Source organism: Meleagris gallopavo, chromosome 26 (assembly GCF_905368555.1).
Source record: "Meleagris gallopavo chromosome 26, MGAL_WU_HG_1.1, whole genome shotgun sequence".
Taxonomy (NCBI): Eukaryota; Metazoa; Chordata; class Aves; order Galliformes; family Phasianidae; genus Meleagris; species Meleagris gallopavo.
In genome coordinates, this window is record NC_139429.1 from 5488046 (window position 1) to 5506125 (window position 18080).

The following is an 18080-nucleotide window of genomic DNA, read 5'->3' on the forward strand; positions in this document are numbered from 1 at the left end:
GGGAGGGAGCCCAGCGTGCGATGTGAATTTCTCCGGTGTCACACCGCTTTCATAATGTTGTCACTTCTACCCACAAACCGCGTTTATTTACGATGGACAAAATAGAAAACAAAACTGTACAAACAGATAACGTGGTCAGCATGTTACACGCAGAGTTATAAAGCCATAAAGTTACCTTTTAAATAAACTGGCTGATATTTTGATTTAGTGTTGGTTAAACACCAGAATAGCTCAGTGGTTTTAGTGACCTAGTTTGCTTGAGGTTGGATGGAAATACAGGGTATGTGTTAAACAGATGGATTTACAGGAGTAAGATGTGCTGGTGGTACGTGGGGCTTTGAGCAGCATCCAGAGAAACAGTGCTGTGCCAGTGGGAGGATGTTTTGTCAGCTATCCCATGGGCAAAGCCTACTGGAGTGAAAAACACACCCATTGGTCCAGTTATCCCTAACAAGAAACAGCAGACATTCCTTCTCTGTAACTTTCCATTTAAAGTAGCAAAGAGATTTAAATTACTTCGTAGCAGCTCCTCTGATCCCTCTTATGGTCTTCCTTTTGGTGACCCCAGACGGGGCACAATAATCTGGCAGCCCAAATGTACCCTTGGATTTTTAAGGTGCATGAGCGTGTGCCTGCTCAGACACAGCAAATATCTATCCAGTCACTCATCTTGGTGCTTTGTTCAAATCGGCTGACATTTCATCCTCACAACCAATTTGTTCACATTTGGCAGCTGTGGAGATTAAGGGCAGTTCCTCGTTCACGGGGCAAAGACCTCCTGTTGTTCTTTGGTGAAGGAAATAACACTTTACAACTTATGTTAAGGCCACTCTCTTTTCTTGCAAGAATTTCAGGTTGAGCAGGGATACCACACTTCCAGCATCAGGCGTCTGTAATTCAGCTTTGTTCTAAGATCCAAAATTACAAGCTTTCACCATCTGCTTTAGAAGTACCTAAGAAGGAGGATTAGAAGAAAAACAAAACAGATTCATTACTCATGATTACTGTTGAAAACATAGGAGAAGCATCTGTTCACCTCAGAAATTGAATGGGGAAAACTTGGGCTGAAATATTTCAGCAAAGCCAGCAAATCTGGAAAGAGTTTCAGTCTTCCTGTAGCGATTTTAAGGAAATAAATATTAAATTAATCAAAAAGCATATTCAAAACTAATGAAAGGGAATTCATTCCTCTCCACAAAACAAGCACAACGTGGAAAGCAGTAATAATGGCTTTCCTGCAATGATCCCCATTGATAAGGTGGAGAAATCTCTCTGATGGTTAAGAGAGAGCTCTGTCACCACTGCCTTTCAGTCGTCAGTCTCTCTCTGGAGGTTCCTCAAGAGCAACGTGTGTCTGTGGTCTTAGTTGTTCATATTTATGGCTACTGCGGCCTGCTGACTGCAGAATGGAAGTGAAATACATAAATAAAACAATCTAGAAAGTCTGCGGTAACACCAAGACATTAATTAGAGAATGTTTGATTAGATACCTGCATTGTATATACTATCAGAGACCTCTAATCTTCTAATGGAGTGATTTCCTTCTCTTCTATATTCTTCAGCTTCTCCTTTTCTCTACTTTTATGAAGAAAGTAAAAAAGAAAAAAAAAAGAAAAAAAAGAAAATCAGCATCAGATGTCCTGAGCAGCAGCGAGGTTCTGATTTACATACATAATATATAATAGGAATTTGTATGAGCTTCTACTGTGTAAGGAGCCAACTCGAAGTACAAGAGCAAAATGAGGGCTCCGAAGTTCATTCACCCCTGGGGCTCTGTTCTGACTGCAAGTAAGCAGCCAATTATTGCTAATTATGTTGGCAGTTTTTCATTGTAGATGCTTAATATAGGGCCCAAGCCAGTGATTCAGAATGTCCATGAAGATATATTTGACAAGCTTTCCCAGAAGCCTTTCTCCCTCTCCCCTCTTGTGCTTACAGTTCAGTGTCTGCCACCTCGATCGTCCTCTCTTGCTGTTTCTTCCGATGATGTCGACAGATAATCACAACTGTCACCACAATGATCATCAAACCACAGGCAGACCCAATGGCTATGGCAAGGAAGTGGATTTCTGAGAAATTCACTGCATGGAGAGAAATAGGTGAATGAACAAGAGGGACACGCTGAGGGCTTTTGGTATGAAGCTGGATACCTATTCCCACGAATATAACCTTTTCTTAAGCACTTTTTTCCATTATATCCATTACATTTCCTCATGCTTTCACTTTATAATCCTTTTTCTTCCATGCATTTTTCCATCTGTGGAGGAAGACCCGTCCCCGTTTTGCACTAAGTTCGCGTGGCTGCTTGTGGTGTTCTTGGCCTCTCACCTTTCTGCACAACTCTGAGTCGCACTTCTCCAATGGTGCCATCGATGTCTCGTGGGTTCTTCACTTGGCAGGTGAATGTTCCATTGTCAGTGGGCTGTAAATTCCAGATAATGATGGAGACATCATAACGCTCAATATTCCCATCCCAAGTGACTCGCCCTTTGAACCGTCCAGCAGACGGCATGTAGGGCTCCTTGAGATAATAAAATACCTGGAAAAAAGAGAGGAAACTGTCACTCCTGCAGCTTATGAAGTGAAAGTGGAGCAGCACTAGCTCAGAAAGCTTGCCTGAGCTGAGGAGAGCTGTCTCTCTCAGATGAATCTAAAACAATTTCAAAATGCTCCAGCAGCCATACGACCTCAGTCCTCTCAGGCCTAAGGCTTTGTTAGGCTGTTCAACAGTCTTTCAGTTATGCTACAGTACTTGTTGAGCTGCCTGTCCTGACATGTTGGCCAAAGAAAATCATAAGTCATCACGTGCAGGATGTTAGCTAAGGTATGGGATTCTGTTGTCAGCAGGTGAAATTTCCTGCTAGCCTGCTTACCCTAAACTAAGCAGAAAGGGGCTTTCTTGAACAAGGTTATCCAAACAAAACCTCTTGCTTAGAGTAATCCTGATGAACGGCAGAGAAAGGCTCTCTGAGATGTACATACTTGTGTGCATGCCCAGACCCACGCCTGGCATTGTTACCCAGCCAGTGCTGGGCCCTGGGAGTGGTTTATGTGAGCAAAGCGTCGATGCAATGGAGCATAAGGGTCTCACTCACTGGCTCATGAGAGCTTAGGTCCTCAGGCTGGAAGTTCCAGGTCACTGACAGCAGTGGGCTAATAGGGCTGCTGCTGGAGAAGGTGCATTTCAGCCGTAGGTTAGTTCCATTCACAGCATCCACCTCCTTAGAAGTATAAACTTCTATGGCTGCAACAGGCCACAGTGCTGCAGGGAAAACAGGAAGGGGTTAGAAGTAAACAAAACTACTGCCTTGGAATAATCTCATCACTTATCTGTGCTTGGTCTAGGCAGGAGCCTGCCCTGTCTGCCCTATTAACGTTTAACCTAACAATTAAAAGCACACCGGTTTAATTACTGAGTGTGGCAGTCCTGTGTATACAGAACCCAAAAGACCCCATGTGCTTCATGGCTTTTGTAGGTGATGTGTGAGCTGCACCCTGCTGCTTTCACGGGAGTTTGCTTTCATCCGCACTGCCAGGACAATGGTTCCTTTGTAGTTTTGTGACTGCAGTTAAATACTGACAGATCTAATAAGGAGTTGAGGAGAGACCTCCCTCGCCTGCAGGAAAAGACACTGGTTTGGTTTTTTAAGGAAACGTCTCTTTTCAGGCGTGAGCAAGTGACACCTAGGAGGTGCAATGCTGCTGGAAATGCCAGCCCTCTCGCTGCAGAAGCTTCTATCTGACAGGCACAAAAGATGTCACATAACTTCATGTGCTTGTCCTGCTCACATTATCACAGGTGATTACACCTTATTGTACTCAATTCCTCAGGCAGATTTCTTCAGAAAAGCAGCTCTGTTCCTTAAAGTAGCACTGCTAAGCACCTATGAACAGTTACCACCTCCCACCCCTGAACTTTCTTCTATCCACTTTGCCTTATTACTTTGAGTGTCACGCACACTGCGGTGAAAACTGCTTTTACTCATGTAAGAGCAGTCTGTTGAGGAGGTTAATAACACCACCAGACAATTGTAGGCAAAGCAGGTTGAGAATCTACACAGGAAATCCTCAAGATAAATCTGCAAACATTTGTTTGTCAAACAAACATCCTCTGTTAAGAAAACCACCACAGCTGCTGCTTCAAAATAAGCTAACATCAAGGCAGAGGACATAGAGAAGAGCAGCAAAGGTGACCACGAAAGACCCAGAAAGAAGGTGCCCTCATTTCCCTCTTTTTCCCCCTGTGATCACATTATTGCTTCCCTCACTGCTTCAGACCTCTGAACCGGCCAGCACAGTCCTCTGGGTTAATGAGTCAATTTCCACTGGTAAAAGGAAAGAAAGAAAAAATCCTTACAAAGTAGAAAAAGAAAACATGAATGATTTTCTATCACATCAGGAAAGTGATATAACCCACTCAGTATGACTCAAGGAAAAAGAGCTTATCGGGGGTTGTCATAGCAAAGACAATTAATACTCCTGTATTTCAATACAATTTATAGCTAAAGAATTTCTTTTTCCTCAGAGGAGAAAATATTTGAAATACCAAAACACCGAAGGAGATTGTATTTCAAAACTTCACTGGCAGAGATCACGACTCTCTCCCAAAGATCCCACGTTGAATTTTCCTGTTTTCACTTCAAACTTCTTAAAAAGAACAACTGTGGGAACGAAGGGTAAAACATACATTTTTTTATAAGGCAGATTATTGAGAGTATCTGTGTTCCAATACTTCTCATAAGGAGGTCGTGGTGTTCCCAGATTGAATTTTGATTCTGGTTACATTGATACCAACCACTGACAATTCAAGTGGCTTTTTTGCCATAGTTACTTATTGCTGTGTAAAGGACCTAAACAGCGCTGCTAACAAACTGATTGTCTGGTAACAAAGACAGTGAAAAAACACCGAAGTCCGGATTCCTGGTAAGATCAAAGAGTGAGGCAGGAGGGGAAAAGATGTGTAACCAGAGCTCAGAATTAGATCAGTGTTCTTCCTCCACTCGAACACACCTGAGCCTGTTTGTCACAGAAATTCAATCCGGGACCGAAAGAATCACAGCAATCATCCACAACCAATATCTGAGACTCCTGTAAAGTCGCTGCCTTAATGAGGATGATAATTAAGGGATGAGAAGAGGAAAGTCAAGATGGCAACAGAGGCCACAATGCCAGGTTTCCTTACCTCGGAGCTGTACCCCAAGGATGAGCACAGCCCCCAGCCAGGTGGGGCTAGGCATCGGGAAAACAAGTCCGTGCTCTGCGGGCTGAGCAGCACAGGGAGAAGTTTGTTTCAGGCTCTTGATAACTGGATAAGAAATGAGTTTCTCAAAGCTGTCCTGGGACGGTTGAGCAAATGCTTTTCTCTCAGCTTGGCCTGGCAGGCAATGTGAACACGTCTTCCTGCTTGAGTCACTGCCCTGCACTGAACGAGAGGTGCGGCAGTCAGACAGCTCACTTCTGTGTGTAAAGCAGGCAGATTTTCAAGGTAAGATTAATTTCTTCTGCCTCCCATATTCCCTTGCTCTTTTGTGTTGCAATCATCTCCCCTCCCAGCTTCCAGTTGAAACCACTCCCCTCTTGGGGGACGGCATTTTGCACCTAAACATCGATTTGCCTTGAGGTGTTTAGAGATAGCCTGAAGGAATGAAGTCTATTTGTTTGATTGGAAAGCTGCAAACAGTACCAAAAAAAAAAAAAAAAAAAAGATAACAGAACAGCCAGCCTGTGGCAGCACTGTGGGCATGCGCTCAGATCGTGGAAGGGTCCTGCTGAAACACAGCTACCTGTAGTGAAGAGAGGCAATCACTCTGCTTTTTGTTGCAGCTGTCCCGTGGAAGAATTGGGCAACAGCATTATCTAATGCTGGTGAAGTTCTTGGAAAAGTCAGAAGACAACAGCCTCAGACATGAGTCAAACCCAGTGCTAGTCCAGGCACTGCTTGGAAAGCCCCACCATGCTTAACAACATGGCACAAGGAGCTGGAGAAACTCAGTGGGACACAAAATGTTTTCCCAGTGACACGTGAGAGCACGAAACTGAGTTGTGCATGTGCGTTAGCAATAGCAGGGTGTTTGCATTCAGAGACCATAAATCAGATAAAAGCATTGAAGTTGCTACTGGCCGCGACTGGGCTTGTGTCTGATCCTTGGCCAGCTTCCAAAGCAGCCATCCCAGATTATGAACTTTCATTTTGACTGGTGCTAATTGCCTTTGCAGTGGTGCCAAAGCAGGAATGAGGCGTTTTAGCACCTGTAAGACTGATGTATCTCAGACCCATTGAGCTCACACTGTATGCACCATCTGAGCACATGCTATTCAGTCCATTCAAACGCTGGAAGGGTAAGCTCTTGCTATGGTTGATAGCTCCATAGAATCGCTTGGCTTGCAGGTCTCTTACAGTCCTGGGAGAGGTAATTGCTACTCACCTACATTGTCTCAGGTCTGAACTTGAAGAGTGTTGGCACAGGCTCTTATTTTTAATCACTGGATTCTTTCCTCGGGTGAGAGAGACAGGTCCAGTCTTTCTCGATTTGGAAGAAGCTGAACTGCTGTCATTACAGCGGTTTCAGAGTGAGTGTTTGGGTCTCCCCTGGCTCTCCTCAGTGCAGAGGAACTCCAAATACACCCTGCTTCCAGGATATATAACTTGCAGTTCATGCTTAGAAGGCACCAAAACGTTCAACATTAACTCATGTTTTCTAGACAATCAAGCAGGATTTCCTCTTTAGATTTCCAGAGCCAAGTGGATCCAGGTACGCAGCTTTCCCTCACACATGTTCAGGCAGAAGCACGATTGTGTGGTTAGAGCAGCAAGACTCCACAGCTCCTTTCTCAGCCTGTCATTTGGTTTTGGCTCACAGAGGCTTGCTGGGCTGGTTTTTGAAAGGTGTTCATGGCTTTCCCTGCAATAAGATGTCACCGATTCCATATTGATCACTGAAAGCCTGGGGCATCCCCAGCAGCACCTGGATCAGTACATCTATGTTACAGGTAATCGGCTCATCCAGAAGTCAAGCTGTAGGAATTTTCAATTTAAGACTTTGTGCTTTGTTGTGCCTCATTATGACAAGGCGTCACATCAGCTCCATGTCTTCCCACAGATCAGGCTGGCAACTCTTAACTCCTGTCCTGCACAGCAGCAACTTATCCTCAGGCAACCCATGCAGATTCCAGTAGGACAAGTGTATTTCCTCCTTTTGCTGCCCTTTGGCCACTCAGCAACAATACCGGCTTTCATGGCCACATTTGTGTAATGCACAGCACTGTGGAGGGGGGTCTGTGCCAGTCTTTATTTGCAATCTTTTATTGACCTTCAACTTCTTGTTTCAAAACATACTGCCTCCAACTGTTAAGAGAACCAAGTTCAAGGCACCATTATTCGTAATGCAAATTCTTCATTTTGAAACAGAAATTAGTAAAAGAAAGGGCTGACAGCTAACGGGAGCAGCTCAGTAAATTGAACAAAAGCTCCCAGCATTGTGATTAGCCATGTAAATAAATAAGCTCTTCGCAAGGAGCACGAAGCCAGCTTCACCCGCCCAGAAAGGAGAGCCTTGAGATCTGAATGGCAGACTTAGGAACAAAGTGCACCCTTGTGGAAGGAGGGAGCTTTGGCTGGTTTTGCAGTGTCTGTTTTGGACACGTACCCTAAAAAATCCCCAGCATCTTTGTGCCTTTGTATGAGCAGCTCTGCTACATTTCAAGCACAGGAAAACAGAAGGATGGTGCGTTCTGCGTGTCTGCATCCCTGCTGGGAGCAGTGCTTGGGGCGGCCCCAACCCTACGGGAATCTCTGGGTGGTTGGGAAGGAGAAAGTTCCCTTCTGCTGTGCTCTGCAGCGGGGGCAGGGGAGAGCTGGGGTGAGAGCACGGTGTGTCGCAGGGGCTGGAGCGCCCTCTAGTGGAATCCGGCCACTTTTACACGGGTACGTAATGCCCAGAGTCGTAAAAAGCCTTTCAAAAGTCAACGCGCTTTTTACGAGTGTAGTAACAGGGCAAGGGGTAATGGCTCTAAGTAGAAGATAGATTTAGACGGGATATTAGTTAGAAATTCTCCATGAAGAGGGTGGTGAGGCTCTGGCACTGCTGCCCAGAAAGGCTGCGGGTGCCCCATCCCTGGAGGTGCCCACGGCCACGGATGGGGCTGTGGGCAACCTGGACTGGTGGGAGATGTTCCTGCCCACAGCAAGGGGTTGGAATTAGGAGATCTTTAGGGTTCCTTCCAACGCAAATCATTTTATGATTTCTGATTCCTCTGTTTATTCCCTCAGTACGTTAGGCTGCGTCCAGAAATTTGAACTTCAGTAATACATTGAAAAGTTCTTAAGAACGTCCTGAAGGTAAATCTAACACAGGCTTGTGTGTGCCTCCTGCTGCTGAGTTATACAGGTCTCCAGCTGGGCTGGTGCAGAGCAGCCACCCCTTGCTGTCAATGACGTTATTTGAAGACATGTTGAGCCTCCGCACTTCCTGAGAAGTTTTTCTTATCACATGTGCTCTGTGTCTTTCTGGGCTGCTTGCAGGTTTCACTGGAAACAGTGAGTCTCCTTGGCACTGCTCCATTCGCTGCCATACACAGTTCTGGGAAAAACTCTTGGGCCTCTTTTTTGTAAGCAAGAACTTGAAGAGTCAATGCGTTCTTTCTTCCTTCGCAGCCAGCTGCAGTGATGCCAATCTGATCGGGAACGACAGAGAAAAGCGAGAGAAGGAGGAGCACAAGGATGAGGTGTGAGGTGCCCCTCCTGGGCCTCCTGCTGTGTGTGGGTGAGTGGAGCTGGATGGACTCCTGCAGGGATGGGGAGGGGCTCCAGGGGCTGCAGGGCACGATGCATGGCAGCACGGCTGCTTTGGTACCTGCAGCCACATCTTCTGAAACTGGTGTCTGCAGCTGCCGCCTTCCAGAGTGAGCATTCCTCTCAGAGAGCAAAATGAGGATCCAACCCTTTCAGGCTTGGCTCCCCACTCAGTTTCTGCTTGCTCACTGATCCGCTAAAGCATGTGGTCTCCAAAATTTAGGCAGCAGAGTGGGTGAAGCTAAGAGCTGGAGGATGAGACACAACCTCCTTCAGCAGTGTGAACTGTAAGGGTCCGAGCTTCAAATTCTTATTTCATTTTTACACTTTATCCATGCACTTTTCTTAACCATTTTGTGATCGTGGTATACAGCTTCCACTCTGCGTACTGATCCACTGCTATCTTGGGAACAGCAGTATTTTCCATGTCACTGGTTTGAACTGAGCTGCACTGATCTTTGATCCATGGCAATAAAGCAGAATTGCTGAGCGTACTCCTTGCAAGAAACCGTTTTCCAAGCAGGCTCTAAAAATCATTCCAACCTCTGTTCAGTCGTAGTCTGTTTAAAATGGCTTCCAAAGAAAGGGGCTTCATTTCAAAACAACATCCTGTCTTAGCCAACAGAATTTAATTTAGCACAAATATGAGTGTGAAGATCTTTCTCAAGCAGCTGAATTCTGAAAGGAGATCCTTAAAGTGGGAAAGGCATATAATATCAAGATCTAATTTGATTAACACACGTTATTCTTTCTTTTGTAGCTGGTGCAGCAGCTCAGGAGGGTAAGTGTATTTTACTAGTATTCATGACTAATTAAAAAAATTAAAGTAGCAGTGTTGTGTGGCCACACTGTCCGACATAAAGTTGAATATTCTGTGATGACATCTTGTGATGATTTCTGCTTAGCGTCGCAAAGTGGTCAGTGTGAAAACTTAAAGAAAGCACGCTTGCATGCACAGGGAATTTATATTCTATAATTAGGTTAAAGATAGAGCAGAGCAAATTGGGTGGGATCATGGAATGGGAGGGAAGCTTGACAGAATCTCCTTGTAATTATGGTTTCTCTTCTCATTGTCCCTAAGTCCAAAACGAATTCACAGTGGAGATTTCTGGAACCACAGTGACAATCACATGTCCCTTCTCTGGAGAAGTAAAATGGAAGCCAGATAAGTTAAAAACAGACGGCAATAAGTGCATTATAGAGAATCATGACAGCTCTCCTCTCAATGTGACTTGTGAAGAAAGTAATAAAAAGCTTGCACTGTACCTGAATGCCAGAGGTGAGTGAAAAAGCACTCAGTCTGTGAGAACCTGCATGGACTAAAGATAAAGCAAACACCTTTCGGAGGTGGATGTTGAGATGGGCTGAGTGAATGCTGTTCTGCAGAGGTACTTTGGGCAGCTGCTCTACATTCACTGTGTAGAATTCAGCATAGGTAGCTTAAAGTCAGATCAGCATGAGAAGAGCAGTAACGATCTAGGAGATGATTTACATTGCAGGCAATGCAGAACAGCAGAGTATAGATGGTACTCACATCAGCCCCTAGGACTGTTTGAAGACTGAAATGGAGTGGGGATAGAATGACCCATGCCTTCCTCTTTCCTTTCTGTTTGCTCTTTGCTCCTTCTCACCCCAAGCTGTATGTTTTCTGCTAGCATTAAGTGGATGAGTAACAAACATGAACATAATGAACAGAAAGCATTTTACTGACGTTTTGGATACGTGGCCTTTCCCTTTCACCACTGCTGCAAAGGCAGCTTGCCTGGCTAAGAGCACTTTTGTATTCCCTCCTGGCAGTGTGCACAAACTGTGAGGAGCTGGATACCTTGACTGTGACAGGGATCATCATTGCGGATCTTCTCATCACCTTGGGGGTACTGATTTTGGTCCATTACTTCAGCAAAAACAAGAAGGGGCAATCGAGAGCTGCTGCTGGCAGTCGGCCACGAGGTAAGAGCCATTTCAGATGTCTGCTCTCCGCAGTGTGCGCTACGTGCTAAACTAAGCACTTGTCCTTGCTGATGGAGGGAGCACCCTCTGCCTCCCACAGAACCCCCAGAGCCTTGCCAAACCCCACTCCTGATGCCACATCTGATGCTCTGGACTGATTTCTGTATGGGCTGCCATGTTGTGACAGAGGCTTCTCCCTCATAGGAAACCATTTCACAGGCTGCTGTGAAGCAGCATTGAGTCTGTGATGAAGCAAACACCGCATCTGTCTCAGGCATTCAAAGATCCAGAATCAGGAACACATGCAGTAGATGCATCACAACTTACTGAAACACTAAATTCAAATTTCTGGCTTCTGAGTCCTTCTTTTGATGGCCCAGTGAGTCCAGCAGTGGGGCTGATGGATAATAAATGCTGGGGTAAAGTGATGACGGGTTGTGACCTCATGATGCCACTTTGGATTTGTTCAAGAAGTGTCAATGATGATATTTGTATCAGGGGGCTGCCTGTGGATCAAATGGGTGCTCACCACTCTGGCTTTGTGCAGATCAGATGTTGCCACTTTTCCAATAGTGCCCACAAAGCTGACACAAATCTTTCAGCAGATGGAATTCCCCTACTGTGTGCTCACCATACCTGCTGAGTGATGGGTTCAAATGCAATGCAATGTGTTCTCATCTATTCAGCTTCCTAGGCCAGGGGGGTATAGATCTGGTATCCATCTGTGGGGCAGATGCCTGTGGTCACGGGGCCCTCATGTTTTCTTCCTGAAAAAGAAAGCTGATTTCCTCCTAAATGATTGTAAGACCTCAGAGCTGCAGCAGTTGGATCTTTAAGAGCTCTGAGCTCACAACGAAGTCACACGAGTTTACCCATGGTACATGTTACCCTGGGATCATCTCAGTGAAAGCCTCTCATGCTGTGTTAGAAGAACCATCACCATGGATGACCCCTCTTTGCCTCTGTTGCAGCTCAGAAGATGCAGCGTCCTCCCCCCGTTCCAAACCCAGACTACGAGGTATGGACAACCTGCACTTTTTCCACTTCTCTTTGCTGGTTGGGAAAGGATAGCCAGAGCTGGGGATCTATAGCATTTGTCCTGTTTTTCTCCTTTGATGTAACATCCAGTTCACCTCCAAGCTCTGCAGGGTGTGGAGGAAAATGCTGGGGAGGGTGGAGGCCCTTTTCTCTGATGACACAGGGAGTCAGAAGCAGAAATGCAGTTTCCTGCAGACTGCTTGTTGCCAAAGCATCACTTTGTTCCTGGTCCCTCTGTTGTGGTTTTCTCTGAGTACTGTATGGACTAAGAGCCTGGAGTCTTGGAAGGAATATTAAGAAGGATACCTGAACTAACATCTCTTCTGTTCCACAGCCCATCAGGAAAGGCCAGCGAGAAGTGTACGCAGGCCTGGAACACAGGGGCTTCTGAAATTCCCCCAGATACCAGGCTGGATGGAAAACAGAGGCAGAAGAGCTGAGCGCTTCTGGCTAGCTTGCTGCTGGCTCTCTGCAGACCCGCTGAGCCCAGGTGCCTTGAGGTCAGCCGAGCAGCTAGACAGGACAGGCGTCCTGCTGCCCTATGCTGTCCCACCCCATGGTGTTCCTTCAGTCTGACATTAGGGCTAAGAAATCTCTGAGCCCATTGGCAGAGAAGTTTTCCTTCTCACTAAAGGCCTGGAGCCTCACTCATGGTTTCTAATCTCCTTTCCCCTCTCTCCTCTCTCTCTGCTTCAGTTGCATGCTCTGACTTTCCCTCCAATTTCATTTTCTGTCCCAAGTGCCTGCACTTGCTACTCTTTTCTCTCTGGGTAGCTGGTGCATGAAATGAGGGTTCTTCTCAGAGGGATTGGCCTCTAATGCTGTCCTTCTCTAAAAGAAGAGACAAATTGCTACCAGTACATGCAGATAGGGCCATCCAACCCATAGCCCTTCTTCTGTGGGAAATGAGTAAGGCTGAGTGCCCTTTGCATCTGGGTACCTTTATGTCTCACATCTTCACTAAAACATCCTTTAAGGGTTAGATGAGAATTTGGCACTTTCCCAAGTCACCTGAAAGCCTACTAGGAAATTTAAGTGGTTGGCTGAGTGTGAGATTTTTGTTACTATTAAATGATGGGGCTCTTAGACATTTCAGATTAGATTTGACCCCACTTAGAAATGAGTATCACATTTTCAGTCTGACTGAGACAGCACACCAGGGATTTTTGTGTTTCCCAGATTGAAACTTGGACCCTTGGGTTCAGCACCAGCATTCCATTCTGCAACAGCTGGAATTGAAAAGAATGTGTTGGGACCATAGAGATAGTGGCCTCAACACAAATTCAGGACAGCATCTAACTCTTTTGTGAAGCTGTCCTTCCATTTTTACTGATATTCTATGTTGTCATGTAAGATAACAACATCTATTTGAGTGAGCTGCATCCTAAAGGCTTCCCAAGGCTGCTGCATTTGCTGGTGCTGCTTCACTTACCAGAGCTACAGCTGCCTAGAGCTTCTTGTGATCTATGTGATCTATCCTTTATTGCTTCCCTTTTCCTCTCCATTTCAGCTCTGGCACTTGAGCTCTGCTTAGGTTCTATCAGAAAGATTCAGACTACTTCACCATTGGTAAAAGTTTCAGCTTTTTCTTTTTTATATACATTTCAAACCTGTAATATATTAATAAAATGAGAGCCAACATCCCCAGACATGCAGTGGAAAAGATTTCTTGTGTGGTTTGTTTTTTTTTGGTTTTTTTTTTACTTCTATTAAAGAAAAACATTTTTGTGTTGAGTTCCCAGCTCAGGAATAGACTGAGACTGTGCTTCTGTGGGTCTGGGGGGAGAGACCTACACACACAGAAATGCACTGCCATGCCTTGGAGAGCTGAGCCTCAGAGCAGGGCAGGGATGAAGAGGAGCTGGGAGTGGGACTGGGTGTGCTTTTGGGGGGCAAGATAAATAGCTGAGGCCCCAAACACTCAACATAGCAATTCTCAACTGAGTGATTTGAAAAGCTGCAGTTTCCAAAGCAGCATGGTGGGACTGGTAGTAACGAAAGGAGAAAGGCCCAAGAGGTGCTTTGATGTGTGGAAACATTTCTGGCTTAAGACTGGCTCAGCAAGCCACATTTCTGTTGCTCTGCAGAGCAACAGCTCTGAAGAGAGGAAACAGCAGCAGTGGTGGGGGTTGTGGGTGGTTTAGCTTGAGTTTCAGCACAAGGGGATGAACACCCTAGCAAGGATTGTGCTTCAGACTGCTGTACATACCCTGCAGGATGTGGTTTTAAAGGCAGTACAGCGGGCTTTACCATACAAAGCTCTAAATATCTAAGAGGGAGATTGCAAGACCCAGCCAGCACTAACCCCCAGCTGGCCGAAACCACTCTGGGTCACATTTTCATCCCCAGCATATCAGCACTGCCCCAAGGAAGCCTACTTGGCCCAGCCAAATGGACCACGGCCACAGATGGGATATGAGAAGCACAACTCAATTTTGCTTCAAGCTGTGCCCTGGTGCATCTACCATCTATGGGGCTGCATGTTTGCCTAGTGTTTGCCTCAACCAGTGCCACCCCGCTTTCTCCTTACCTCAGTGGAATCAGCACAAATCCGGTGACAGCATCCCTCCATGCTCAGCAGTGCTACAGAAGCATTTCTGCGTCTTCCCAAGGGTGAGGTGCTAAGAGCCTCCCACAAACAGACTAGCTGGAAATGCTGTTCCTGCTCTCTCTCTGATTTGTGCAGAGCATGCCCACCATGCCATGGGTTTCTCCTGCTGTTTGGGTGTGGATAGAAGCCTTTGCTACATGTGAAATCTGATGGTGATGAAAGCATTGTGAACCAGTCAATCTGCCAGTCACTTTTTTTTTTTGTAAGGCTCACCCTTTGTAGATGGAAGGAGGACATTGGCATATTCTGCCTGTGATTGCCATATCAATCTCACCCTTCACCAGAGCAGTTTGGAGGGGAAAAGCCACTAAGATGTAAAAAGCAAAATATTGTACAAACAGCTGACATCAAAGGAAAATGGGTCACTTTGTTGTTCACTGACTGGAAGGTTGCACCCACAGCTTTGCACGACCTATAAGTTGTTATCTGTGCCACAAATGCCAGATTGGAGGCCAGCTCTCATTGACTGTGAAACTGTGAATTGAGCGTGAATCCTTTTGGTACTTGTATTAAACCACTGACTCGCAAATCAATTTGCAGCCTACTGCTCTCTAAAGCCTTAGATTCTTAGCACACAGATTCTTAGAAAAAGAGCAAAACAAAACCTACAGGTGTGTGCAGCTGGCACATGGAAGATGACCTGGTTTCTGAGGTTTCAAACTGCTACCTGGTGCTGGTTGCAATCAGCCTCCAATTTTGGCCAGTCATCCTACAAGTCAGCTCTGCTGAGTGTTGTTGTCAACCATTCTGCTGGCCCTGATCCCCAGCATGGAGCGAAATGAGTCAGGAGCAGCAAGCTTCTCCCTTCACAAGGTCCCTACACTTCAGCTTCAGCAGTGGATCTGGATGCCATTTGGATGCGGGCACAGAGGGGTGGCACAGCCTTGGATGCCTGCCTGCACTGGCAGAACAGTTGTTCTATCAGAGCAGGTAGAAACCTCACAGCTCTGCAGGGATCCAGCAGATCACATCCAGTGCACACCTTCTCCAGTGACTGCATGGTTCCCCAGGCCTTAACACAACTGATAGAACAGGGAGGCCATAGAATAAGATCATCTTTAATGAGAGGAATACAGAAATGCAATGCATCATGGAGAGAGCAGAGTGCTACAAGCAGCCCATCCTGGCAGGGAGCTGGAGGGCTCTCCAGGCAAAAACCCACACTGACTTCTGCCAGCAGCAAGTTCACAAAGCAGCGCCAGGGGCAGGGTGCTGGTGCTCTTGGCATTGGCTATGGTTTCATCATGTGAAGGAGTCACTGTCCTCAGTGCCTTCCCACTTCACTTGCGGGCCTTGGCAGTTGCCAGCTGGCTGTACTGTCCATCATTCCGCTCACCAAGGGGCTAGGGAAGAAAAAAGGCAAAGCAAGTTACAATTGTGTCTGTCCAGTCTTCCGGGGGGGAGCTGGCCAAGCTTCTGGCAAGCTCCCTCCACTCCCCTCAAGCTTAACAACCCCAGAGAGGGCAGATGGCAGCTGAGCCTGCACCATCCTACAGGTCGCTCAGGGGGAAGCCGCTGTGAACCTCCCAGCAGAGAGTGACAGCACCACACCCCCCTTCCCAGCAGCTGTGCCATCATGGCTATGTCATTCCAGCCAAGTGGAGCTGCTGACACCTATGAATGCACACAAAAAAACACACACGTGCACATGCATGCTCACCTGGTAGAGCTGATCGTTGGCTATCAGGTTCTGCCTGTCAGAAGCTAAATAAAGAAAGACTACAGTCAAAGATCAGGAGGAACCATGGGCAATGTGGTGAGCATTTGCAAACAAACCCAAGTAGCTGGCTGTCTTGACTTCCTCATGGCAGAAAGCTGCTGTCCTGGGGATGATGTTTTGGAGAGCATTGTATGTTTGATGGCTTCTCCCAAGAAGCTAAGCTAGGGGCATAAAGGGTACACGGAGTGATCTCTCCCAGGGCTGCACTGGACAAGCTGGCTGCTGGCTGTGTCACGCAGTTACTGAGATACATGGCAGTGATAGAAGTCCCCAGGTACCATGCAGCCCCAGAGATGCCCAGGCACCCAGGCACTTCCTATCCCCACCCATGAGCAGGCTCTCCCCTCACCTCGTGACGTGCGTCCCTTATCTTGCCCGGTGATGCAATACACAGCAATTGCCAGGAAGACAGTGGCAACAACATCTGCGATCACAATCCCTGAGATGGTGGGAGCGTCCACTTCAATGCAATTCTGGCACACTGGAAACACAAAGAACACAAAGACTGAGAACAAGATCAGTACCAGGAACCTGCCCCTGGCCTCCAACTCCAGTGGCTGTCTCTGTTCTGCCACCTGGGTTGATCTGAGCCCAGATTGCTCTGCCAGCTCAGGCAGGTTGTACTCTCAGGACAGCAGAGACCAGAGATTAAGCTTGGTTTGCCTGCGTGGCCCACGCCAGTGGCACAACCTGTCATGTGTGCTCCAGCCATTGCTGGAATAGCAAGCCACAGCACAGGTAGGAATGGAACCACCCTCAGGCTCTGGGAAATCAGTATTTCCCTTAAAAACTGGCTTACATGAAAACTCTAGAGCAGTCCTGGCTCTAGAAATTGAGCTTCAAACACTCACTTCGATAGTGCACCTGGAGAATGGAGGTTTTTTTGTCACCCAGTGAACATGTATAGATGCCTCTGGGATCATCGTAAATTGCACCCAAGTCCACCTGTGTCGTGTTTTCTAAAACTTCTTCGCCTTTCAACAATTTAATTCCTTCTTTTTCCTCTTCTTTGTTTGCTTGACATTGCAGGAACGCCTTCCCATTGATTTCTTTCACAATTACTTTCAGTTCTGTAAAATAAAGGAGAACAGCAGATTTCATGGCTGCATTCTCAGCCCTCACAGTAGTGCAGTGCTCCTGAGTGTCCTTCGTAGAGATGGCTGCTGTAGAAGCATTGCATTAAGTTTTTCCCTGAGCAGTGAAAAGGATGCTGCAGACAGAAATCTCTGCAAAAAAGCAAATTGCCCAGTGGAAAAGCAGTCCAACATTCAATAGACAGTTACTTAATGCAGCTCTATTGTATATATCCAATCCTTCTCAGAATGAAAACTAACTGGAACCAGGCATCTGCCTGGGCTCCGCTCAGTCTGCACACACGTGAGCCTCATCCGCACACAGAGCACGTCGGTAACAGAGTGCCACTACGAGAGAGACATTCCAACAGCAAGTGATACCTTTCCCTTAAATGCAAAGTCAGGAGCAAAACCCAAACAGCAAGGCAAAAGAAAACATGGAGGATGATAGCGGAAACAAACATTCCTACAGAAAACCATGCAAAAAAACCCACAGAATTGCTCCTTTGGCCCCTTTGCCATCCCCACGTCCTGTGTGCCCCACTAGGCAGCAGTTAGTGGGCAGCACCCAATGCCTTTGGGACTTACCATTGGCGCCCAACATGGCCACAGCCACGCTGGCAAGCAGCAGCCAGGTGCCCAGGGCCCGTCCGTTCCACATGGCTCAGAGCGATGGCAGCTCTGTGTGCTGCTCAGGGGAGAGGAGGCGGGGAGAGCTCTGATCGTGAAGAGCGGAGCTTCGTCAGGCAGCGGAAACACAGGGCTGAGGCTCCCCAACAACAACAGCCTCCTCCAACCCACCACAACGCCCACAGGGGGGTATGGGGGGAAGGTGTGTTAAGTTCTGTACAGAGAGAGTGGTGAGGTGCTGGAACAGCTGCCCAGAGAGGCTGTGAT

At 46.8% G+C, this 18080-nt stretch overlaps 3 protein-coding genes across 5 annotated transcripts; 1 reads left to right on the top strand and 2 right to left on the bottom strand.

Moving 5' to 3' along the window:
- Positions 1 to 64: 64 nt before the first annotated feature.
- MPZL2 (myelin protein zero like 2) lies at positions 65 to 5479 on the bottom strand. Of its 2 annotated transcripts, none has more exons than XM_010723751.4 (6): positions 5183 to 5479; positions 3096 to 3262; positions 2329 to 2539; positions 1937 to 2081; positions 1491 to 1578; positions 65 to 953 (listed from the first exon to the last, which is right to left on the bottom strand). In XM_010723751.4, exons 1-5 carry the CDS (start codon positions 5235 to 5237, stop codon positions 1518 to 1520), a joined length of 639 nt encoding a protein of 212 aa, XP_010722053.1. In that variant the 5' UTR covers positions 5238 to 5479; the 3' UTR covers positions 65 to 953; positions 1491 to 1517. The 2 variants fall into 2 exon arrangements, with proteins under 2 accessions (XP_010722053.1, XP_085065410.1); XM_085209284.1 differs by having other exon boundaries at positions 1491 to 1575; positions 5183 to 5391.
- On the top strand, positions 5467 to 13426 carry CD3E (CD3 epsilon subunit of T-cell receptor complex). Of its 2 annotated transcripts, none has more exons than XM_085209285.1 (7): positions 5467 to 5485; positions 8654 to 8762; positions 9552 to 9572; positions 9873 to 10070; positions 10589 to 10741; positions 11713 to 11759; positions 12114 to 13426. In XM_085209285.1, the coding sequence occupies exons 2-7, from the start codon at positions 8720 to 8722 to the stop codon at positions 12168 to 12170; spliced, it is 519 nt and encodes a 172-aa protein (XP_085065411.1). In that variant the 5' UTR covers positions 5467 to 5485; positions 8654 to 8719; the 3' UTR covers positions 12171 to 13426. The 2 variants fall into 2 exon arrangements, with proteins under 2 accessions (XP_085065411.1, XP_003212775.1); XM_003212727.5 differs by lacking the exon at positions 5467 to 5485 and adding an exon at positions 8391 to 8536.
- A 2006-nt stretch (positions 13427 to 15432) lies between these two features.
- CD3D (CD3 delta subunit of T-cell receptor complex) lies at positions 15433 to 17936 on the bottom strand. Its single transcript, XM_010723753.4, has 5 exons — positions 17772 to 17936; positions 16962 to 17180; positions 16460 to 16591; positions 16051 to 16094; positions 15433 to 15733 (listed from the first exon to the last, which is right to left on the bottom strand). Exons 1-5 carry the CDS (start codon positions 17842 to 17844, stop codon positions 15671 to 15673), a joined length of 531 nt encoding a protein of 176 aa, XP_010722055.2. The 5' UTR covers positions 17845 to 17936; the 3' UTR covers positions 15433 to 15670.
- Between the last annotated feature and the right edge of the window lie 144 nt (positions 17937 to 18080).